General features: G+C 40.6%; 1 protein-coding gene across 1 annotated transcript in view; it reads right to left on the bottom strand.

Moving 5' to 3' along the window:
• Window positions 1–3,070: 3,070 nt before the first annotated feature.
• inppl1a (inositol polyphosphate phosphatase-like 1a) overlaps window positions 3,071–24,426 on the bottom strand; it is a 27,104-nt gene continuing 5,748 nt past the window's right edge. The window contains exons 2-27 of the mRNA XM_063017138.1: window positions 20,153–20,216; window positions 19,791–19,932; window positions 19,620–19,704; window positions 19,374–19,520; window positions 17,804–17,894; window positions 17,203–17,292; window positions 16,979–17,068; window positions 16,472–16,622; window positions 16,277–16,383; window positions 15,240–15,342; window positions 14,756–14,952; window positions 14,411–14,528; window positions 13,252–13,348; window positions 13,013–13,151; window positions 12,349–12,448; window positions 11,678–11,766; window positions 11,490–11,571; window positions 11,216–11,305; window positions 10,431–10,544; window positions 9,940–10,116; window positions 9,647–9,802; window positions 9,364–9,445; window positions 9,068–9,175; window positions 5,717–6,461; window positions 5,474–5,610; window positions 3,071–5,241 (exon numbers count right to left, since the gene is read on the bottom strand). Coding sequence (XP_062873208.1) covers window positions 5,142–5,241; window positions 5,474–5,610; window positions 5,717–6,461; window positions 9,068–9,175; window positions 9,364–9,445; window positions 9,647–9,802; window positions 9,940–10,116; window positions 10,431–10,544; window positions 11,216–11,305; window positions 11,490–11,571; window positions 11,678–11,766; window positions 12,349–12,448; window positions 13,013–13,151; window positions 13,252–13,348; window positions 14,411–14,528; window positions 14,756–14,952; window positions 15,240–15,342; window positions 16,277–16,383; window positions 16,472–16,622; window positions 16,979–17,068; window positions 17,203–17,292; window positions 17,804–17,894; window positions 19,374–19,520; window positions 19,620–19,704; window positions 19,791–19,932; window positions 20,153–20,216 — 3,601 coding nt within the window. The 3' untranslated portion in view covers window positions 3,071–5,141. The remainder of the gene's footprint in view (window positions 5,242–5,473; window positions 5,611–5,716; window positions 6,462–9,067; window positions 9,176–9,363; window positions 9,446–9,646; window positions 9,803–9,939; window positions 10,117–10,430; window positions 10,545–11,215; window positions 11,306–11,489; window positions 11,572–11,677; window positions 11,767–12,348; window positions 12,449–13,012; window positions 13,152–13,251; window positions 13,349–14,410; window positions 14,529–14,755; window positions 14,953–15,239; window positions 15,343–16,276; window positions 16,384–16,471; window positions 16,623–16,978; window positions 17,069–17,202; window positions 17,293–17,803; window positions 17,895–19,373; window positions 19,521–19,619; window positions 19,705–19,790; window positions 19,933–20,152; window positions 20,217–24,426) is intronic.

Here is a 24,426-nt window from a genome sequence, read left to right as displayed (position 1 = left end):
ATTGAGGTCGGCCTTTGCTTCATGAGGGTGGATATCTTTGTTCTAATAAACTACAGCAGTAGACCATGTTTTATTTGTCACAAGGGAGTCTGCCATATTTTCATTTGTGAGCAGTAAAGATTATCAGTAAAGCTCATAGCCAGCTGTTCACATACTTTTGACCAAACAGTGTAGGTAAGAAATGCTACTGCATCCTCTGTAATAGGATTTAATAAATTCCTAGCAAACTCGTACACTTTTATGTCATTGAAATGTCAAAATCGTTAAGAAAAAAAATTTACCTGGATCTTAAAATCTCACTCCTAACCCTATATTTAAACTTTAAATGTAGAATTTGGTTGCACCAACTTAAATACCCTGTTTATCATATGTAGTGCACTGTATGTCTAATACAGAGCGATTTGAGACCGAACCCAGGCATTCAGCCACCTCGCATTGATCAGTGTAGAAAAGAACCAGGCCGAGTCCCACAGGAGCGTTTACAGGAGGGATTGAGTCCCAGAAAGACTCATTGTTGGACCCGAGCACAACTTCCTCTTGCATCACAAAGCATGCTGGGAAGAGAAAAGAGGACCAATCCAATTAGCAGAGCAAACAGGGAAGTAAACACTTACATTGTTCCAGGCGAAGCTAAATCCCAAATGTCTTCCAGATTCTTCTGCATGAGCTTATTAGCTCCCGATTTCTAATAAACACACAGTGTTTATCACAAACACCAGTTCATTCTGTAATTCACTGGTAAGTGAAACAAGATCAAACACTTTATTAAAACTTCATTAGTAATCAGTGTAAACAAAGCACAACCTCAATGCACTCGGTTTAATGGATTCACAAAACCTCATGTAGAAAACTAATGACTGCTCCACTGGACTTATGAGGAACCAAGACATCAGCTCTTTTCTCTCCACCAATCAGAGACTTGATTTGAGGTACTAATCCCATAAATAGAAATAATAATGAGGGTATTTTGAGCCTGAAATGTTCTTCAGAATCTCTTATTTTGTAAACCACGTTCCAACTGTTATGTTTACTCCATCGTGGGTCCAAAAGGAATTTAGGATTTACCTTCCAACCCTCTTTAGCTCATAATTAAGAGTATAAGGTAATTGTTTCTTTATCCTCAAGATGATTTACAATCAAGACCACACCCTGTTTATATTCTATAGGATTTTATTTAGGTCTAGGGTTTGACTCTGGTTTCTGTATCCTGTAAAGGAAACTCCATGTCCAATAGATTCTACACGATCCGATCCTCAAAGACTTGGCATGGCTGCGGCTTTCCAACCCAACCAAGCAGGAGCTACACCTGATTCAACTCCTTTATACAGTAGGTCTTGGTGTAGCTACTGCTTGGCTGGTATTGAAACCTGTAGATCGACACACATCAGATTGAGTACCAATGCATCCCAGTGATCATGGATTGTAACATTCATGAACTGCGTGATGGCTGTAAGATTTGTTTACCTTGGAACAACATGTGCACCCCATTTTTTAGATCCGCAGGACGCCCCAGATGAGGTGTGGACTGTTTTGTAGCTCAGGTGTCTGTAACCCTGGACAGGATCACTTGTTTGCAGGCGTCTGCATAAACATGTGCATCTTGAACTTAAACCCACTGAGCTTCAGAATTAATTTATTAAAATAAACAAAGAGAAATTAGGACTTTCTTTCTTCTCATTTTCTTTCTTACCAATTATTGTTTTTTTATTATTCTGCTTCTTAAAATACTGAAACATGAGAATATCTTGTAAATAGTAATATAAATATTGTGTAGTTTCTGATTTTATTTGGTCAGTGGAGACACTTTATTCATAGTAATATTTGAGCTGAAGATACAGGTGCTGCATCCCAAACCACATACTGCATTACACAGTACTGAGCGCTGAGTACACACAGTGTAGTAAAGTATATTACACAGTAAAGTATGAAGTTTGTGATGCAGCTGTGGTGTTTTTATCCAGATGTTCAATAATGCACTGTGTAATACTGTACAAAATAAACTTCATGTAAAGCACCAGACTTTTACATTTATTTATTTTATAAACTTTATTTTATTTTATTTATAAAATTGTATTCATAAAAAAATCAGAATTTTTTTAGGTAATCAAAAAGCCCAGAAGACAAAAAATCTAAATCAGAGGTTTTTAATTCACACATTTAACTAAAGCCACAAGCAGTGGTGTGAAAAGTAACTGCCACTTTCCTGAATACCTGTTTTTGCATATTTCATTTCATTTTTATAAACTGCTTTATCATGGTCAGGGTCACAGTGTGTGTGCCCCCTTAGAAATGGCCAATCATGTCTGTGTAGACACCTGGCCAGCCGACAGTGCAGACGAAATATGAAAAAGACTTTTTGGCAGGAGTTTTTATTGGCTTTTTTTAAATGAAGATAATGGCTTTCGTTGTGTTTCAGTGGAGTCCTAGATGCTTAGAGGTAGCATTATCACCCTTTTCAGCCTGATCATTTTTTATTTCAACAAGTTTTCTTCAGCTCTTCCGGACTTTCCTCACATTATGGCAAAATGGTCCTAAAGAAACCTTAAATTTAAATTCAACACAGCCTGGCTGTGATTTGTTAACTATGATTTGTTTAATAATCAGAAATCATCCATGATTAAAAGTGGGCCAAATACTTTTTTTTTTTTACACAAAACATGCTCTAAAAATGGTTAAGTAAACATCTAAATCTAATCTATACTCTTCAGTTATCTAAAACTAGATCGATATTTCTCTTACACAACGTGAGAATCAGTTATAAAATAAATGATCAGTTCTAAAGTCATTATTTTAACTGGCAGCCACCAGCCAGACTCCAGTTTATCAGAGCTCTGTAACTGGAAAACGCCTTTGCCTCCTCTGGCGTTCTGCTGAGAGCATCACATCAATCTGCCTCAGCTGTTCCATCAGGACATCAGTCAGTACATGTAAAATCAGTCTCAGGTGCAACTTCAAACTTTTACCACTGACTTTCAACAACAAGGAGCTGATCCTGCAAGATCTGTTCAGCATCACGTTACACAGCTCGATCAGTCACAAAGCTTCTGACAGACAGAAACACAGACAGGACTCAGAGCCGTCAGTCATTAGGTTTTATTCATATTAGAAAAACAACATGAACACGAGTGTGATGTTGAGCCCATTAAGAAATATTAACTTAAACACACAAACAAAAACAACATTACTGGTAAAAAATATTCAGATGACACGAATTATCACACAAAATGAGCAAAACATTCAGTTTAAAGAGTTAAAACGTGGCACACAGACACAGGAGGATGAACAGTCAGAAATGATCAAAGCTCAGCCATAATGAGATGGACAGTTAAATACGCGAACAGACTAGTCTAGGCTGGACTAGTTAGCTGTGTTTCCATGCTGACATCATCATAAACTATCAGGAGATTAGCAAGCCTTAAATATTAATCATTTATTAGTATGTCTTTATTCTGAAACAAGCAGACTTCGGCTGGTAGGGAGCCCACGGATCTATTTACACATACAGACTGATCTCAGGTGCAGTGACTAGATGAGGACAAACTGAGCAGAATCAATACTGTAAAAAGTCTGCAGCGTCCCCTTGTGGCCACATTTATCAACTCCACCATGCTCAGAGACAATCAGCATAATAAATTGTGAGAATTAGAATCGTCCAAGTCAGTTCCCTTGCAATACATTAAAATAAACTGTAAATAATATTAAATTGTATTTTAACAAAGAATCTGGAATATGAATTATTTACCTCTTGATGTGATTCTGAACGTTTCATTTTGAGCTTTAGTACAGCAAGAGTACAACATTATATTACAGCAGCTGGATTTCCCTCAACTGTTCCATCCATTGATGTTTGGGTTTCGCCCGGCTTAAAAGTGGCATTACATATTTATTCCTTATTTAAATAAAACAAAATCCCATAATCCACCCATAATTCTGCCAGTCAGTTAGTAGTTGGTGCCCACTAGCTGTTTTTTTTAACTGCTTTAGTTAACAGAAATATTCCGATGCTGATATTTAATACATTATTAGAATAAAACGAGTCTTAATAGAAGATTTTATTTTGATTGAGTGAGGATGGTAAACTGGCGTATTAAAACTGCTGGGCCACCCTAATGCCCATTCAGTAGAAGATTAGAGGATCAGCACAGAACATATTTGACATGTATTTAAATCAGTTTTGACCATCTTAAAACATTACAAAATGTGAAATATTAGGTACATTAATGCTAACTGATCAATAACGAATTGTTGGATCAATAAACTCGCCAGCAGCTAACATGATATTTCAACTGTGCGTGTAGATATCAGCAAAGCATCAGCATCAGAATTCAGCCGCTAAATACTCGAGCATCAGTTTAATACAGAACAATTCTGCACCACTGCTGTTAGACGCATCCCCTTCCCGAACAGTGCAGAGGTCACAGATGTCAGGATTCTGACCGTGACGTTCGTCTAACATCACTGATGGCTTCACCAGCATCATCATCTCTTTATATTTAATCAGTCATGATGAGATGATCGGTGCTGCTCAGCTATCAGTTTGTAGACATAATATTGATTCTTAATGAAGAGACTGTAGATGTCTTTCCTGTCTGATGTTCACTTCGGCTGGATTAAACAAATGTTAATACGAGGACGATGGATTTCAGCCGTCCCAGCATGATTACTGTAATATTTCAGTGGAAATGTTTAAGATTTGCTGTTTGTTGATGAGTGCTGGACCGAAAGACATCACCGTATACAAATAATATTATAAACAAAACATTTCTTTCTCCCATGTTTTAACTCACACACACACACACAGGTTTGGTTATTTAATTCCCTTTCACTTTAAACTGATTAAAACACACATTATTAATAACACTAATAATAAGAATTATAAAAATCTTAACGACCAGTTACCTGCAGAAAAACACTGGGAATGTAAATAAAGCCTGGCAGTGCTGAGCTCTCCGATGCCACTTCCTCTGCTTACAGGAAGCCTCAAGTTTCAAGGCATGCAGGGCGAGGCTGAAGCGAGGCTGCAGTGTATCTGAAATGTGGACTGTTATACTAGCATCATTCAGTCAGTGAGGTTCTCTCACAAGGCACAGCTGGAAACGGATCAGATCGGATCGGATCGGGTCAGATCAGACTGTCTTAGCTCACTTCTGCTGCTGCTGTTGTCTTAAACTAGCCAGTAGGATCTTCTTGTGAGTGGGGTCTACAACCCCTGCTTCCTCCAGGTCCTCCTCGGTGATATCACTGCAAACAGAGGCGAGTTTATTTAAGCAGTGACGATAGATCTGCAAGAATTTAGACTTTGGTTTGACCCTAATGACCCTAATTAGATGTCCAAAACGAATTAAAGCAGCTGTAATGGAGTATTAGGACCAAGTATGCACAAATCAGGGTTTAAGTTTAGTTATTTTGTTTATTATTTATACTGATGTAGACCCAAATGTTTAGTTGACTGAGATAGTGAGGTGGTTCTTACCTGAGGAATTCAAGATCGTCCCAGCCGTTCCTCAGCAGTCCCTCCTCATAGCGCTCCAGTCCCAGTCTCTGTAACCACTCACCCACACTGGTATCTACGGATAAACTACTGCTGCTGCTCCCGCCAGCCCACAGACCCTACAGACGGAGGTATAGGTTAGGGGTACAGAAGAAGGAAAATGAAATCGTGATCAATCTGATTGATAGAACCATATCCATTTGTATGGACTGTGATGTTTCTCACCTCTTCAGGCAGGTCATCAGTCATGATCTCCTCAGGGATGGATCGAGGTGGAAAGGTGCGACAGGTTTCACCCAAACCAAGTCCCCGTGTGTGACAGGCCCCGACCCCCCTGAGCCCCACCCCTCCTGCTCCTCCAGGCGTATACTCCACTTCGCTCAGCTTCTTAGCCAGGTGAAGAACTGAACACGATTGGTCGTCTGCTCCAGAGCTCCCGCCTCCTCTTCTAAAACCTGAGGGTCCTGCTGAGGGGTCCAGGCCGAAAGCTCCACCACTTGTTGGGGGAGGGGGAAAGCCAGATGAGGAAATGGGCTTGGTAGAGACGGTGACTGGAATCTTGATCTCGGCTAGGTCCGGATGCACCCGGGGTTTGCCTTCTTTCGGGAAAAACGACGCGTCTGATACTTCGAGGGCGCTTTTTGGCAAGGGAGGGGGCGGGAAATCAGGGGGTGGGCGGGCCATACCAGAATTGCCATCATCCTCAGAGGAGCCGCCCTCCTCACTGACGGGGCGTGGTGGCCGCCCAGCGGTCTGCTTGCGTCCCTGGATGGAACCTCTGCCCCTGGAGGCTCCGCCCGCAGTAGGAGGCGGTTTATTTGCTGCAGCAGGAGAGAGGGTAGAGCTCTGGAGCAAGTCTGCAGCCAAGGCGGCTGATTGGTTAGGGACGCCCTCCAGGATGTAGTAGGCGGGGTTGTTGAAGCTGTTTTTGCAAGTGGTGGCATCTCCGTCGCTGGTGTCCTGCTTTGACCTGTCAATCATTCACAATCAAACAAACTGAACAAGATGCCATGTGGATATAATGAGCTTATAAACAAGAAGTCACTTTTAGATCAGTGTTCAGCCAATCATAAACTTTAGTGTGTGTATGTGTACCTGGATTCTGTACTCTCCCCCTTTAGTGTGTGTGTGTGTGTGTGTGTGTGTGTGTACTTGGATAGTGTACTCTCCTCTTTAGTGTGTGTGTGTGTATCTGGATAGTGTACTCTCCTCTTTAGTGTGTGTGTGTGTGTGTACCTGGATTGTGTACTCTCCTCTTTAGTGTGTATGTGTATTTAGATTGTGTATTCTCCTCTTTAGTGTGTGTGTGTGTGTGTGTGTACTTGGATAGTGTACTCTCCTCTTTAGTGTGTGTGTGTGTGTATCTGGATTGTGTACTCTCCTCTTTAGTGTGTGTGTGTCTGAGTTTGTGTGTGTGTGTGTGTGTGTACCTGGATTGTGTACTCTCCTCTTTAGTGTGTGTGTGTGTGTACCTGGATTGTGTACTCTCCTCTGTAGTGTGTGTGTATGTGTGTTTGTGTGTGTTTGTGTACCTGGATTGTGTACTCTCCTCTTTAGTGTGTATGTGTATTTAGATTGTGTATTCTCCTCTTTAGTGTGTGTGTGTGTGTGTGTGTGTGTGTGTACTTGGATAGTGTACTCTCCTCTTTAGTGTGTGTGTGTGTGTATCTGGATTGTGTACTCTCCTCTCTAGTGTGTGTGTGTGTGTGTGTGTGTGTGTGTGTGTGTGTACCTGGATTGTGTATACCTCTTTAGTGTGTGTGTGTTTGTGTGTGTGTGTGTACCTGGATTGTGTACTCTCCTCTTTAGTGTGTGTGTGTGTGTGTACCTGGATTGTGTACTCTCCTCTCTAGTGTGTGTGTATGTGTGTTTGTGTGTGTTTGTGTGTGTTTGTGTGTGTTTGTGTACCTGGATTGTGTATACCTCTTTAGTGTGTGTGTGTTTGTGTGTGTGTGTGTGTGTACCTGGATTGTGTACTCTCCTCTTTAGTGTGTGTGTGTGTGTGTGTACCTGGATTGTGTACTCTCCTCTTTAGTGTGTGTGTGTGTGTGTGTTTGTGTGTGTGTGTGTACCTGGATTGTGTACTCTCCTCTTTAGTGTGTGTGTGTGTGTGTGTGTGTGTGTGTGTGTGTGTACCTGGATTGTGTATACCTCTTTAGTGTGTGTGTGTTTGTGTGTGTGTGTGTACCTGGATTGTGTACTCTCCTCTTTAGTGTGTGTGTGTGTGTGTGTACCTGGATTGTGTACTCTCCTCTTTAGTGTGTGTGTGTGTGTGTGTGTGTACCTGGATTGTGTATACCTCTTTAGTGTGTGTGTGTTTGTGTGTGTGTGTGTACCTGGATTGTGTACTCTCCTCTTTAGTGTGTGTGTGTGTGTGTGTACCTGGATTGTGTACTCTCCTCTTTAGTGTGTGTGTGTGTGTGTGTGTGTGTGTGTGTGTGTGTGTGTGTGTGTACCTGGATTGTGTACTCTCCTCTTTAGTGTGTGTGTGTATTTGGATTGTGTATACCTCTTTAGTGTGTGTGTATGTGTGTTTGTGTGTGTTTGTGTACCTGGATTGTGTACTCTCCTCTCTAGTGTGTGTGTATGTGTGTTTGTGTGTGTTTGTGTACCTGGATTGTGTATACCTCTTTAGTGTGTGTGTGTTTGTGTGTGTGTGTGTACCTGGATTGTGTACTCTCCTCTTTAGTGTGTGTGTGTGTGTGTACCTGGATTGTGTACTCTCCTCTTTAGTGTGTGTGTGTGTGTGTGTGTGTGTGTGTGTGTGTGTGTGTGTGTGTGTGTACCTGGATTGTGTACTCTCCTCTTTAGTGTGTGTGTGTATTTGGATTGTGTATACCTCTTTAGTGTGTGTGTGTATTTGGATTGTGTATACCTCTTTAGTGTGTGTGTATGTGTGTTTGTGTACCTGGATTGTGTATACCTCTTTAGTGTGTGTGTGTGTTTGTGTGTGTGTGTGTACCTGGATTGTGTACTCTCCTCTTTAGTGTGTGTGTGTGTGTGTGTACCTGGATTGTGTACTCTCCTCTTTAGTGTGTGTGTGTGTGTGTGTGTGTGTACCTGGATTGTGTACTCTCCTCTTTAGTGTGTGTGTGTATTTGGATTGTGTATACCTCTTTAGTGTGTGTGTATGTGTGTTTGTGTGTGTTTGTGTACCTGGATTGTGTACTCTCCTCTCTAGTGTGTGTGTGTGTGTGTGTGTGTGTGTGTACCTGGATTGTGTACTCTGCTCTTTAGTGTGTGTGTGTGTGTGTGTGTGTGTGTGTGTGTGTACCTGGATTGTGTATACCTCTTTAGTGTGTGTGTATGTGTGTTTGTGTGTGTGTGTGTACCTGGATTGTGTACTCTCCTCTTTAGTGTGTGTGTGTGTGTGTACCTGGATTGTGTACTCTGCTCTTTAGTGTGTGTGTGTGTGTGTGTGTGTGTGTACCTGGATTGTGTACTCTCCTCTTTAGTGTGTGTGTGTGTGTGTGTGTACCTGGATTGTGTACTCTCCTCTTTAGTGTGTGTGTGTATTTGGATTGTGTATACCTCTTTAGTGTGTGTGTATGTGTGTCTGTGTGTGTGTGTGTGTACCTGGATTGTGTACTCTCCTCTCTAGTGTGTGTGTGAGCAGATCGTGCTGTAGTGTTTCTCTCTGCCTCCTCTGTTACTTTACTCAGCTCCTTCCTGCTGAGACTGGGCCTGTGGAATCAGTGACATCACTTACTAACACACACCGGTGTATGTTCATTTCTCTCATAATAACTGAATTTTATTCAGCAATTATCATAAATTATTAATTGTATTTATTCATAAATAAATAAGTCGTTGGTATCTATATATTTACATTCTGCTTCTGTATAGAGGATGTGGATGAATGTGGTTCTTACTTTACGTAATCATGTCCGGTTTTGGGAGGCAGCGTTTTCATTTTTGGACCTCCAGTCTCGTCTTTATCCACACTGATCCACTCTGAGAGAACCAACACACACACACACACACACACACACACACACACACACACACACACTTCAATAACCAAGTATACATATATACTGCAGTGCATGATACCTACACGAGCCCGTTACACCAGTTTATCTGTTTGGATTTAGGTGGCAGGAGAGAAACAACAATCCTGAAACATCATGTTAATCTTTAAATGTACCGACGTACCATAGAGCCTCTCCCGGGTTCCCATTCTCTCGGCGGGCACTCGGACCCGCATGGAGCCGCGGATGTTACCCGTCTCCTCTCCGCGGTGAGACAGGTAGGTGTGGAACTGCTGCGCCGTGCTGCCGATCATCGACTTCAGAGCCAACACACACTCTCCTACAGAGATCAAAGTAATCCAACATCAGAAAGTCTTATGATAATGGTGCATCTAATAATAAGTGCATTTAATAGTGATTATAAATGATTATTAATCTGCATGATGACGCGATCATGGAAGGGAATCAGAGCTGTACCGTATGACTCGTATCCATCCAGGGATTTGACGGTGAGCAGCAGGTGCTGGTCCTGCAGGTACTCGATATCAGACAGGATGGGTTTGAGGGTGGTGAGCTGTTTGGAGGACCAGCCCACTCTCAGGAAGTTGATGTTATCACTGCTCTGAGAGTCGTTCTCATAGCTCTTCTTAAACTCTACATCAAACACACAAAATAATGAGTTCCACAAACATGCACTAGGTGACGCTCTCGTTCCATTATTCTCAAACCAAACCCAAAAACGTGAGACTCGACTTGTTATTTTTAAACTGTCCTCCAATCAGCTGCTCTACATTCATCATTTGCATGATTTATAATATCTAAGATGATTTATAACCTTTATAATCTCTAAGAACTGCACAGTAAGATACTGTGACCCTAACCTGGATAATGTGGTTGATCATAATAAAGTGAAAGCTGATGTAATTATTAGTATAGTCAGACGACTAAGTGTAATTAGACTGCTGAACCTTCCAGACAGGTGGAGTAGAACTCGATGAAGAACTTGGTTCTGCTGGCTGTCTTAACGATGGCCTCGATGTTCTCGAACTCTATGTAGGCCTGCTCTGTGGATTTAGGTAAACCTGAGAGACAAAGAATGGAAGAAATGTCAAACATCACCATCAGATTCTCTAATTAACATCACAGATCATCGTGACCTTATGCAGAGAGGAAATATCATGGTGAATCAGAAGCTCCTGGAACACAGGTGTCACTGTTCATGATCGAGCAAGCTTTACATCGCCATTAGATCAAAGGTTATTGCTCCTAAATCTGTACCATACAGCTCAAGTTAGGCTTGTTATTCAGCATACGGACATTTAAGCTCATGACACCTGACAACCAGATTTTTAGAAAACTCACAATAAACTCGTGAATGAATTTTAATTGCTGGTTCCAGAAAAAAATAACAACTGCAGAAATAATTCCAAAGAAATCCTGCCACAGTATAAACACTGCTCACAAGTGTCCATAAGCCCTTAATTTTAGCTGTAGTTTACAGGATTTTAACAGAGTAAAGTTATTTTCACTAGTTCTGAACGAAAATCCAATCAGCACAGAACTACAGCAATAACTAAACTAGATCCCATCAAACCAGCAGGAGGCGCTAAAGCACACTGCAATTCGAAGCACACACATGTACAGTATAAAGGATATTGTTTAGGCTTGCACACCAAACTATTTTATCAGAACAAACATAAATAGAGAAATAAAAACTCCAGTCGCTTCAGCTGTGTGTGTTAGTGTCGGTTACCTTTTTTAGAAACAAACTGGGACGTCACGCCCACCTCAAAAGTAGCAAACACAGGTGAGTGATCACTAGTGACCACGTCGTCTGTACAGCCTAAAACACGAGAAAACATGAAAATTTTTACATTACAACTAAAAACAATGATCTAAAATATGAACCGATACATATCTGAATGATTATCACATCCACATCTGTAGAACTAGCTTACAGTTAGCTGAATTGCTAATTCTAATGATTAATTGTTATGTAGTGAATAATTGAAATGTGTTTATTTTACCATAGGAGTTGCAGACAATGTGTGTTTCTGGATAACATTTCCACAGAATACGATCACACCATGACGGCACGTTCGTCCTCATCTGAAAAATAGTACATAGCAATAAATATCATGTAAAATTAATAAAAGCGCTTTTCGTACTCTATAAATGTCACATTATAAATCAGGAGCAGAATCAGGACTCCTACCCCTGTTGCTTTCTGTTTCTGCCAGATGTAGGTGTCGCGGGATCCTCTCTCGTATCGGTACGTTGGGGGGTACGTGATCTCCTCTTCAGCTAAAAAAAATAATAATATAACAATAGACAACAATAGAGACTGTGGGAGTGGAGCTTGAACCAGCAACCTTCTGATTAATGGTCAAGTATGTTAACGATGATGTTACCACTACGTGTTTCATTAAAATATTCTTCTGAAATAACAAAACACTTAAATAAAATAACATATCATGTGTTCATCAGGATATAAATTGATAACAAGCAGATTATGAAACCAGAGAATAAATCTAAATCAATCTGATTTAGTGATTCTACAATAATTGAAACAGATCTGCTGTATTTTTGAGTTTTTTATTATAAATGTAACGGGGGAGGGATTTGGATGATTATTTCTTAATATTTTTAATATTTTTAAACTGTAACGTAATTTAATATTCAAACAGAAATGATTTGCATGTTCAGTTTCTTTACCAACAGTTTAAACACATTATGGTCCTGTTTTGACATGCAAATATTTAATGAGTGTGTGAGACACAGGTGTGCTGAGTGAACCTGACAAAGCAGCTGTCAGTGTGTGTGTGTGTGTGAGTGTGTGTTCTCAGGTGTTGTATACAATAGAAGGGTAAATATGGAGGAGCGTACCAAAACGCAGGAAGACCTTGTTCTTTTCCCTCTCCAGATTCAGCTGATCCACCTTCAGCAGAGGCTCAAACTCCTTCCTGTTTATGTAGTTCAGTATTTCCTGTACGCACATGTGTGTGTGTGTGTGTGTGTGTGTGTGTGTGTGTAACAGTGAAAGGAACACAGAAGGGTAGAGAGTTCAGCTGCACTGATTATTACTAATAGTGTGTGTATATGTACAGTACATCACATTATATAATATAATAACATAGAAGAGAAAATATTTAATTTGCTGTAGTTGTTGGGAAAAGACTGTACATAATCCTATATTTATTTATAAAACATTTTTATACTGATTTTATACTTTATATTTCACATTTGATTTATTCTAAACGAGTTATTTAGAATTAAACAGAGTTCTTTAAACAGTTCATCTCCAGCACATCAGCAGCAGCAAGTTTAATTGTTATCAAATGTGTAAACATAAATAAAAATAAAAAACAGAATAATACTTCAGGTCTTAATTGAGGGCACTTAATCAAAACATCAAACAACCATTTAATAAAAACTAGTAAACATGTTTCCATAGACTTTCATTATAGCCCAACACTACACACTAAGCACTTTACACTACACAGTGTGTGTGTGTGTGTGTGTGTGTGTGTGTGTGTGTGTGAGTATAAACCTGTATATCCATGTCCAGTCTGTAGTTGAGATCTCCAAACCAAAAGAGGTGTGTGAAGCGCAGCGAGATATCAAACGAGCTCAGCTGTTTATCACCCAGTGACAGCTGGCGCAAAATGTCCAAATAGTTTTGGTTCCGTCTACACACGAATCAAATTAAGAGATCAGGTGCTAAGATTAATACTTATTATTACACTCTGTTTTCATCACACAAGGGGACTCTGGGGGTTCTGCCGTTACCTGTGGATCTTCTCGTTACCGGACGTCAGGTGGCAGTTCACAAAGCCAAATGAAGTGCCATTAAACATGAAGGAGACGCCCACCGCTCCTTTATTACCTAAAATAGAGAACATAGGGATGTTACAGACACAAAGACTAAACAGCAATTAAATCAGTAATTAGAAAGGATCTAAAAAATAATATTTGCACAGTCAGTTTGCACATGTCTTTCTCACACAGACCAGCTTTAAACTCACACCAGCTTTAAATCATAAGATGATGAAAATGTTTTAAAGAACTGGTTGGTTAATTAATGCTGTAGGTTAAAAACACAATTTCATCACTAATCGGGATATAATTAATATGAGCAGTCATGCCATGATGACACTACTTCCTCACATACAGTTCACGGACGTTGAAAATGATCAATGCTGGAAATTTTCACGTTTAACTCTGCATTTATCAGATGCTCTGATCCAGAACTGCTTCGTTTCCCCTCAGTAAACATTTCCTAGTGAGTGGTTTATGTTTACACAGGTACTAACAGGTGCTCACACACACACACAGCATAATGTAAAAGCTAAAATGCTGATTGTTGTGTAAACGAAGCTCAGTGTGAGGCGCACCCAACACGTCAAGCACAGCTGTTTATGTAGCACCAGACATTCTGTGTAAAATGTGAAAGAAACTCTGAGGAATATCGAACATATTTCAGAAATATTAGCTTTAGAAATTGATATTTCTATCCAGATTTGGTTTAAATGCGGTGCAGTGATAGCTCAGTGGTTAAGGTACTGAACTAGTAATCTAAAGGTTGCCGGTTCAAGCCCCACCACCGCCAAGTTGCCACTGTTGGGCCCCTGAGCTTGGCCCTTAACCCCCAACTGCTTAAAAATTGGATAATTTGGATAATTTTTTTTAAAGCATGCATTAAAAACATGCAGCTGAATATCATGTACACACACACACACACACACACACAGATTTCTGCTCGACATCTCAGGAATGTCAGGATATCCTCTCACACGTGTGTGTGTCAGGATGAGTGTGCGTGCGTTTATCATGCCGAGTGAGTGTGTGTCAGTGAGAGTGTGTGTGTGTGTGTGTCAGATTGAGTATGTATAGTGGAGTGAGTGTGTGTGTATGTATGTATGTATCAGGATGAGTGTACAATTCTAACCTAGTGTGTTGGCGATTCCGGTTTTGACACTGGAAACTCCAACATGGCTGATCCGGTTCTCATGTTCTGGTTTCACAAAAACCACAATCTTGATATTCCACAGAGTCTGAACTGCAACCTAGAACCCAAAGAGAGAGAGAGAGAGAGAGACAGAGAGGGAGATGAATAGAGAGTGACAGCGAGATCAAATGCAAGATTTAAACTCAGGTCACCAGGATTTTGAAGCTGTGCAGTTAGTATATGGACGGAAGGCTTCAGTATATGGTTATAAATTACATACATAGTTTACTTTTTGTAATACACACACTAAAACTGTGTGTGTGTGTGTGTGTATGAGTCTCTCACCGGTTTATAATCGATTTCTGTGTAATCCTTGAGTGCAGCTCTCAGGTTCTCCACCCACTCTTTATCACAGACAGAGTTCTCCTGGGTTCCGAACACGTAGATATCATGTGGAATCGTTACGGTCATCTCGTCCAGCGTTTTCCCCAAACCTCGAGATAATAGCCACGAACCAATGGATTTGGGAGAAGGAACACTGCCTACACACACACACACACACACACAGAGAGAGAAGACAGAAAGAGACTGAGGATGTGTCTAACATGGGCGTCTACATAATTAGTTAAATAAAAGTCGGAGAACGTTTTGTACAGATTGAACTGGTAATGAAAAGACCTGGTAAATTTGGGGTACAAACATTGTACAGATAGTTTAAAGCAAAAGGTGAAGCTGGTACAAAAAAAAAATCTAATTTGGAGGAGGGTTCACTGGTTTTCCTGGTAATCTGTACATGACCTTGCCATATCCTTGTGTGGGTGGGTCTTACCCATGTTCCAAGTTCCTATAAATACAGAGATCATGTCCGGTTCATCCTGATTGGAATGCTTGTTCTTCATAAGCTGCAGCAGCTGGCAGAATGCTTCTCTTTTCTGCATTTCACAAGAGAGAGAGAGAGAGAGAGAGAGAGAGAGCGAGAGAGAGAGAGAGAGAGAGAGAGAGAGACGGAGTATATGGACGGAGAGAGAGAGAGAGAGAGAGAGAGAGAGAGGGAGAGAGAGAGACGGAGTATATGGACGGAGAGAGAGAGAGAGAGAGAGAGAGAGAGAGAGAGAGAGAGAGAGAGAGAGAGAGACGGAGTATATGGACGGAGAGAGAGAGAGAGAGAGAGAGAGAGAGAGAGAGAGAGAGAGAGAGAGAGAGAGAGAGAGAGACGGAGTATATGGACGGAGAGAGAGAGAGAGAGAGAGAGAGAAAGGGAGAGAGAGAGAGAGAGAGAGAAAGGGAGAGAGAGAGAGAGAGAGAGAGAGAGAGAGAGAGAGAGAGAGAGAGAGAGAGAGAGAGAGAGAGGGAGAAAGGGAGAGAGAGAGAGAGGGAGAAAGGGAGATGAGGAGAGTCAAACAAATAGGGAGAGTGAGTGAACTCTGTCATCTAATGAAAGATGACCGAGTAAATCATACAGAGCCTTTAATCTTTATAAACATTAGAAACACCACAAGCACAAATAAATATAATATATAGTAATATAATACATATTATGATTGGGACAGTGGTAGCCTAGTGGGTAGAGCTTTGGGCTATCAACCGGAAGATTGGCGGTTCAAATCCAGGCTCTGCTAGTTAGCCACTGTTGGGTCCTTGAGCAAGGCCCTTAACCCGGTCTGCTCCAGGGGCGCCGTACGATGGCTGACCCCAGCTCTGACCCTGGCTTCCAAAACAAGCTGGGATATGCGAAGAAAGAATCTCATTGTACTGCACACCTGTGTATGTATATATGACAAATGAAGTATATCTTCTAAATGATATATTATTCACATTTAAATGTTATTTGAAGAGTCTGGATGAACTAGAACTCGAGTTTCTCACTTTAGCACTGGGGAAGATGAAATCTTTTCTCTGGCTCTTGTCCTTTTCCTTCTCGAACACGATACCCAGTTTATTCGGCATTCGCTGAGATTTGATCAGCTGTCGAACTGCAAACCAATAAACAATAAACAAATAATTCCACACAGCTGCAGTCTATCACATTACACTCACTCATACACTCTCACACTCACTCACTCTTATCATGTGTGAAGGTTGTCCAGTCCTCCTGACTGTCCTTCATCTTCTTCATCACCACCAGTTTGCCCCCTTCCACGTCCACACTGAGGGTGTGTTTCTGACTCTTCCCTATTTTAGTCAGTTCAGCAAGGTACATGTCCAGCTTTACCTAAAACACAAACACACATCTGTCTATACACATCTTTGTGGAGTCTTTTTTTAGGTATTAAACATCAAAAACTGAAGTCTTATTTACAAAAGACTCCAAATGATACTTGATGTGTCTAGAACTCAGTTAAATCCACCTGAATCTGAATGGATTCTACAGAGTTTAGAAAGCCACACCAGGGTCTATAAAGGACGCCAAATTTACACTATACATTAATTGTCAGGACCAAAACCAAACTATTAGGTGTGGTGAACTATATGTGGATCTTCACTATCACTGTTTTAAGAGTATAAAATAATATCTGAGGCTTTAAAGTATGTACACAGTGTGTGTGTGTGTGTGTGTGTGTGTGTTACCTCAAAGGCCTGTACAGGAATGGCCTTGCTGTGGCGGGTGGGGGGAATGGAGGGCGAAGCAGCACTTACGTCCTGTAGAGCTTTCAGTGCCTGACAGACAGACAGACAGACAGACATACAGGCTTATTTTGTTAAATTAAGAAAGCCGAAACTATTAGTAGTTCAATTTCCATCCTGTAACATTATTCTAACATATTCTCTGCTGTATACCAGTGTGTGTATACCTTCTTCTCAATGGAGGACAGCAGATCTTTGAGTATGGCCAGTTTAGTGACCAGGTTCTCCAGTTCCTGGTCTCCACCCTGACTCACCGACTGCACAGACAAGAGAATAAAAATAAACTCATTGAACACAAAATGAACATAACTGAAAGCACGGTTACGTTAGGTACAGTGAGCTGACGTGGGTCCAACAAGCTCAAGCTCAGTGCTTCATGTTTAAAAGCAGAAGATCAAAACTTTATTGTTCCACAATGCAAACTGGAGGTGCACGGTATCAGATCTGTGTGAAACTGAACCAGTTTCATATCTTTCCCCTGAAATCTAAAGAACATGGTGGAACCTTACCCAACAAGACCGGTGCTGGTGCACAAGAGTTTGAGAGTCTGTATTAGATAGATCTTCTGCTTTCAGCCGCCACTAGGAGTACGTAAGTGCTGGTGTGCTGTACAGAATGTGTGAGTGACTAAGTGAATAAATGTCTCTGTATCATGCACTCATCGAGCAATGATGAGATTAGTCTAAATATAGGCAACAGTTTAAAATAAAGCGCACAGGAGCTAATGCGGACGTGTGTTAAAGACTGTGTGTGTTTAAACATGCTGACCTGCTGAATCATTCGTGACACCATGGAGGCGCTCTGCTGATCAAACACTTTAGAGAGAATCTCCAGCCCTGATAGCACCTTATCCACCTCCCTGTTAAGGAGACAGATCACAAGTCATTGTAATTTTGCTCAAAACTAAGACATGAAAGAAGTAGAATGAGTGAAAATATAATAAAAAGATCAAAAAATAACAAGCTAAATTAATTAATATCATTATATTTGCCTGAACGTTGGATGTCATGTGACTGTGCATAATCTGATGTCATGATTTAATATGTTTATAATTTGCATTATTTCTCTTCATCTGTGTAGCTGAAATGATTCATTTGATCTCAGTTGATCCGAGTTAAACCAAAAAGCTCAACCACAAAGAAGGATAAGGGTCACGCTCGTTCCCCTCAGCGTTTCTTCCTCTTTATTACAGAGTCTCTCTGTGTTATGCCAAGTTCACACTACACGACTTTCCAAGTCGTCGGGTCGCTACACGACTGGATCTCTTGCACTCGGGAGTCTTTCAGTCGGTGTGTATTTCACGCTACACGACTGATCGGCGATAGGGGGTTTCACACTACACCATCCATCACCAACTGGAATCGCAGGCGAGCTTCTCTGCTCTCCCTTTTTTTCTTTCTTCCTTTTTTGAGAAGTGACGAGAAGTTTAATGACACCACGTCCAAAGAAATGAACGTCAACGAGTAGCGAGCGATCGAAGGGTCTGTGCGCTGATGTGCAGCGTAATATCAAGGAGGAAAAATAAATGAATCTGAGTGGATTTGGCAACACGAACAGTATATGGCTTGTTCTGTAGTATTCTGGGTATTATGTTTTGTAGAGGACGATCAAATCAGAAATACTGTAAAAAACACGTGTGTGTCGGTGTATCCTGATATAAACTATATTAATTAAGCCCCTGTCCCCTCCTGCATTTCCCCTCACGCCGTATCCTGCGTTCTCATTGGTTGTTCGACATGTCACTCATTCCCAGTCGCCCGTCTGAGATCAGATATCTGGCGTGCTAGAAAACCCGATCCAGTCCGGTCGGGTCGAGTTGTTGGATAGTTCACACTTAGCGACCGAGAGCCGAGTTTTGATCGCCGAGCGAACGCCGAGTCGCTCCCGACCCGGAAAATCGATCGCCGACCAGTCGGCAAAAATCGTGTAGTGTGAACCAGGCATTACTCGTTAGAGGGTGTCGATTTTGGATCTCTCTAAAGCTTCAGTAAGACAATGTTCTATTGCAAAAGACGGCGTTGGGTATTCCCGTTCATCATTAATTAAAATGTTATCTTATCATCTCACAGAGAAACAGATTCATGTTGTAAGAACAGCAGCTTTAAATCAATCCGTCAGATATCCGATCATGAGGCAGGAGCCACCCTGTATTATTTAGGAACGAGACCGGGGTGTAACATCTTGTTGTAAAGTACTTGTTAAAGTAGGAACAGAAACAACAGCAAATAAATAAATATATAATAAAGGAACCAAAAAAAGAATCAGTACAGAGCAAGTCTGGGTGCGCAGTTCTAGTGCGTATGATTTATGTGCAGTGTGTAAAGTGTGTGCGTGGTACCCATGAAGGCGCTTGCAGGATGAAACCAGGGTTTTGTTGAGGTGAGGCAAGCTGCTGGATCCCTGTTTAACAGCCTCCAGGTCCAGAGCATAGCTGCCCTTCAGATACTCATGAGAGATCGTGGTCAATCCGTTACTCACTGCTGCACTGCTCACACACACATCATATATTAACAGCTATATGAGTTACATTCATTCATTCATCCATCCATTAATGCAGTCTCAATCACTTAAATCCAAGGCTTACCTGTCAGCGACAGAGTCTGCACATATCAGGGCTGAGCTACAGGAGCCAGATCGAGGGGGAAGCGGGGGCTTATCATCCTCCCCGTCTGTAACACACACAATCATTCCATGAGGTGTAGAGGTGTTCCGAATAAAGTGGTCGGTGAGTGTACAGTCTGTCGTACTGTAGTACCTGAGTAATCTCTCTCCTCGGCGCTCTCCTCTCTTTCCACGGGAAACAACAGAGTGGTAACCAGTCCCTGACTGGGCTGAAGATACAGCTGGATCAGCTCTGTCAGAGTCTTAAACCTTTTGGGCTGCACTCCCTGAGATGTCTACACACACACACACACACACACACACACACACACACACTCCTGATGAAGTACTGAGTAATACTGAGTAACTGCTAACTCTAAACTGTGTGTTTCATATGTGTACGTGGTGAGAGCTCAGTGTCTGCCAGCTGTTCTACACAGTCACTGCATGAACACAAACACACACATACAGCGCACACACACACACACACACACACACACACACACACACACTTACCTGCACAGCGAGGAAATTATCCTCATCTGGCAGAATCCTGTAAGTATGAACATGTTTCTGATACCTACAGAGAGAAAAAAGAACAACGCAATGATTCACGCAGTCATTAAATAAACGATTATAACGATGATTACTAAAATTCACTTAAACACATTATTTATTTTATTTAAACAGATGGAAAAGTGTCCTGATTCAAACTGCATGTGGTGCAATAAGGAGTGTATCAAACCCAAATAAAATAAAACCAAAATAGCTTTCAGGACTAAACTTACACAGATCTCAATTTATTTGTATATATGTGTGTGTATATATAGACATACTGTATGTATATGTATGTGTACAGTATATTAGTCTATGTGTGTATACAGTTTATATATATATATATATATGTGTGTATATGTATATAGATTTATATTTGTGTATAGTAATCACATCTCTATAGCGTTATGTTGCACAATATACTGTATGTTCAGTATTATATTCAGTTTCTGCACTACTTTGTCATTTTTGCACAACTGGTTCACTTTTAATTGCTTCCATTTTTTAAACTATATTTTTAAGTTCTTCTTAAAATTTTCTACACTTTTTACATTTTAAATCATGTGCACATTATATATTTTGTCTATTTTGTAATTACTGTGGCCGAGCAGTCACAAAAGCATTTCACATCCAGTTGTACTGTGTATGACCATGTATGTGACAAACAAACCTTGACTTGACTTGATCAGTTTAATAACAATGGGAAAATGTTGGAAAAACTAACACAAGAAGTGTAAAAGAATCTGAGCTTTTATTCCTTAAATAATCTGATTAGTAGGAATAATAATTCCAGTCATCTAAATCTGATTTCTGGTTTTACTCAGATTTTAGTAATCAGACAACGTTGTTTATATAATAACATAATCAGATGAACGTGATCAGATGTTGAGCTCACACTGGGCCTGTACTGAGCGTTCATGGGGGTGTGAGTGTGTGTGTGAAGCAGCGTCTGTATGTGTAAACCTGCTAATGTCAGTCACACTAGCTATAGTGTTTTCACACACACACACACACACACACTCACAGAGTCCAGTAAAGTTTTGACTATCAAATGAGAAGGTTCTTCTGACCCCTTTAATCTCTCTTTCTCTCTCTCTCTCTCTCTCTCGCTCGCTCTCTATGAAGCAGTTGTTGACGCCACGTCTGATAATCTGATCCTTCACATTATTACTCATTAAAGTTAAACGTTTCCAAAAAACATGCAAGCTGATCATTTATTGTATTTGTTTTACTGTCACGTCAGACTCGCAGAAGGCCTCGCAGTAGCTCACTGTGTCCACTAGCCTGCATTTTATTCTGTCCATAAATACTCATCATTTTTCTAACATGATCCTGACAGCACATGAAAGTTTCTTAGTGATCGGTGACAGAATAAAACATAAGTGTGTTAAAGCTGACGTACGTATCTTCATTCAACACTGGACTTTAATAGATTTTCCCCATTTTGATAAAAGAAGACTAAACTGCTTACATTTTTGGTTATCGATTTATGATTATAAACTAAAAAAAAAATCACTACTAATCACTGCTGTGTGAAAAGTGAAGCAAGAACTTCTGAGAATTGGAGTCTGTGCAGTTTTTCCAACACAAAGGGTCATGTTGTCTTTACTAAATATTTATTTACGTAGAGAATAATAATTAACACAATATTTATATGTGCAACTGCAGCTTTTTACTTAAAACTATAACAGATTATAAGCCCGGGGAAACTTGTAAGCGGTCCTAAGATGAAGCTCAAAAAACCGTAATTAGATTAGATGCACATGATGATGCGGTTTATAATGCAGCAGAAACTTCCTGCCGTGGGTTGTGTAAACCATGTCCACCTGCCATGACTATCTATTATCAAATCTTTAAGTGCTTAGTAATGGCAGAGACCTAAAAGTGAATCATGCTGCTGAAAGTGAAGCTGATGAATAATCAGACCGTCTGATTATAAAGGAATAAACAGCTACCGCTACACATCAGCTATATGAAGATGTGAGAGTTTGGATTGAAGCTCAGAGCTCTGCTTCGCTGCACTGTGACGTTACGTTTTAAGAACAATAAAAACAGCTGTTTATTAATAAAGGAGCTTCTGGCGATTACAATGAAAACCAGAACACACACACACACACACACACAGTAAACACACACACAATGCACATACACACCCACATTATAAAACACACACCCAAAACCCACACACACATACTCAGTAAACACAAACACACACACACACACACTTAAACACACACCCTGCAGCAGCTGTCTGGTGCTTCATAAATAACTAGACATCAGTGCTACAAGGCCCGTGGCTATAACAACAGAAACAGCAAGTCAGTGCTTAACATAATGAGGCTCCATTAAATACAATAAAGCAGCAATAAAGTCAAACTACTACCCACGTCCACATCACAGCCTCGCCGTTATACATATGCAAGGTCTGTGAGACGTTTGGCCCATCATTGTTCTCAAATCCAATCAAACCAAAACCAAACACAAATACAGAGACAAATATTTAATCGGAGTGAAAACGCTCTTAAACAAAGCACCGTTATTGTGGTCTGTAGGTACCTGAGATGACGTTGTGAGTAAAAAGACAGCATTTAGAAGTGCAAATTATTAATGATCACATCGTTTCTGATGATCGACTGATCTAAAAGGTGGCCAGAAGATGACAATCCTTCATGCTAATCCTAAGTGAGTGAGTAAATGACGTCAGGTTCTTGAGGTGCTTCACGTCTAAACACATTTTAAACTCGTAAGGCACACAAACGGCGAGTCCTAATTATCAGACAGCACCACGCTCGCCCTTCATGCTTTAAAACACCGTGACGGACGACACAGGCCTACAGAAAGACTTTACAGCTTGGGTTTAGATCTCTCTGAGCATCAGGAATTCCCGGTTGAGGGGTGTTTTGTTTTTTTTGTTTAGTATTCGTCAGATTTTCACATCGTAAACCAAACAATCCCCTGAATTACCCAGTTTACTGCAGGGCTCTGGGTTTAGTTCTCTCTTAGTGCTCTGATTTTACTGTGCTGTTGGAAACCTTTATTTTAGGATCTGGGTCACATGAGCGTGTTCAGCTGTCTGCAGATACTTCCTTTTTCCTCTGATCATTTTGGCCATTAGCACATTTCTTATACCAGGTTGGGATCTTCGACCACAAACAAAAGCGTCAAGCTTGATTACTATGCGTGTGTGTGTGTGTGTGTGTGTGTTTGTAAACACTGTATGTGTGACTGTATGCAGGTGTTTTGTTCTACATATAATTATTGGCACTTTATTACTCTTTATACTGATGCCAAAATGTTAATAGTTTGGGTTTCTCTCTGAATAATAAAAGTGGCTGAAGGGTTGGATTCTCACGGTGATGAGTGAAAGTGTAACGGCATGAGAACCGAGTGCTTGTGGTTGTGTAATAAAGTCTATTTCGTTGAGCAAGAAATGAGGTTGTGGACTTCCTGTGGGTTTTACTGTTACTGCTAATGTACATTAATATTAATACAACTAAAACATGTACAAGCAAGAGCGACGATCTACAAGCATTCCACATACAGAGGAAGTGAAGAACCTTTACGTGATGGTGAAGAGAAGCTACCAACGGCTTCACCCGTGTCGGAGGGGCGTATGCAGGTCTGCGGTTCCTCTCAGTCAGGTTGGCTGACTGACCATCAACATACACAAACAGTCCATGATTAATGTAGACGATGCTCAGACAGTTCAAACCAAAGTATGTCTTGTGGCATCACCACAACCCCGCCCAAGCTCATGGACGTCTTTGTGACAATAAAAGCCTAAACTAATGAAATGCAATTCTAATTTTATTTATCCATGGATTAGATTTATTTTACTAAACCTGTGAACTATCAACTTATTAATTTATAAGCTGAGAACCATTGTCACGCACCATAACTAACCTATAATAAGTTAGTATATAAATATGTAATAAATATATAATGATAAGTTAGTCACACTGTAACAAACCCAATCTCATAATCAGAGATCATGATCAGTCACATTATAAAATGGAACCTCCAACAAGCTCTTGGTCAGGTGTCCTCATACTTTTGCAGTGTGCCATGCCACCGTCCGTGTTCATGCTTATATTTGGAACAGGAGGTAAATCAGATTGTAGGAATTGTTTTGCTTGTGAATTAGAAAATCGAATGTCTTGTCACTTAGGCTGTAGGTACATAGTTCAGTTCTCGTTTTCTCATCTTCTATATCCATTCAGAAAACCCCAAAAAGA

Source organism: Trichomycterus rosablanca, chromosome 20 (genome assembly GCF_030014385.1).
Source record: "Trichomycterus rosablanca isolate fTriRos1 chromosome 20, fTriRos1.hap1, whole genome shotgun sequence".
Lineage (NCBI taxonomy): Eukaryota > Metazoa > Chordata > Actinopteri > Siluriformes > Trichomycteridae > Trichomycterus > Trichomycterus rosablanca.
The sequence above is the reverse complement of the archived record's forward strand: the minus strand, read 5'-3'. Positions and strand labels throughout refer to the sequence as shown.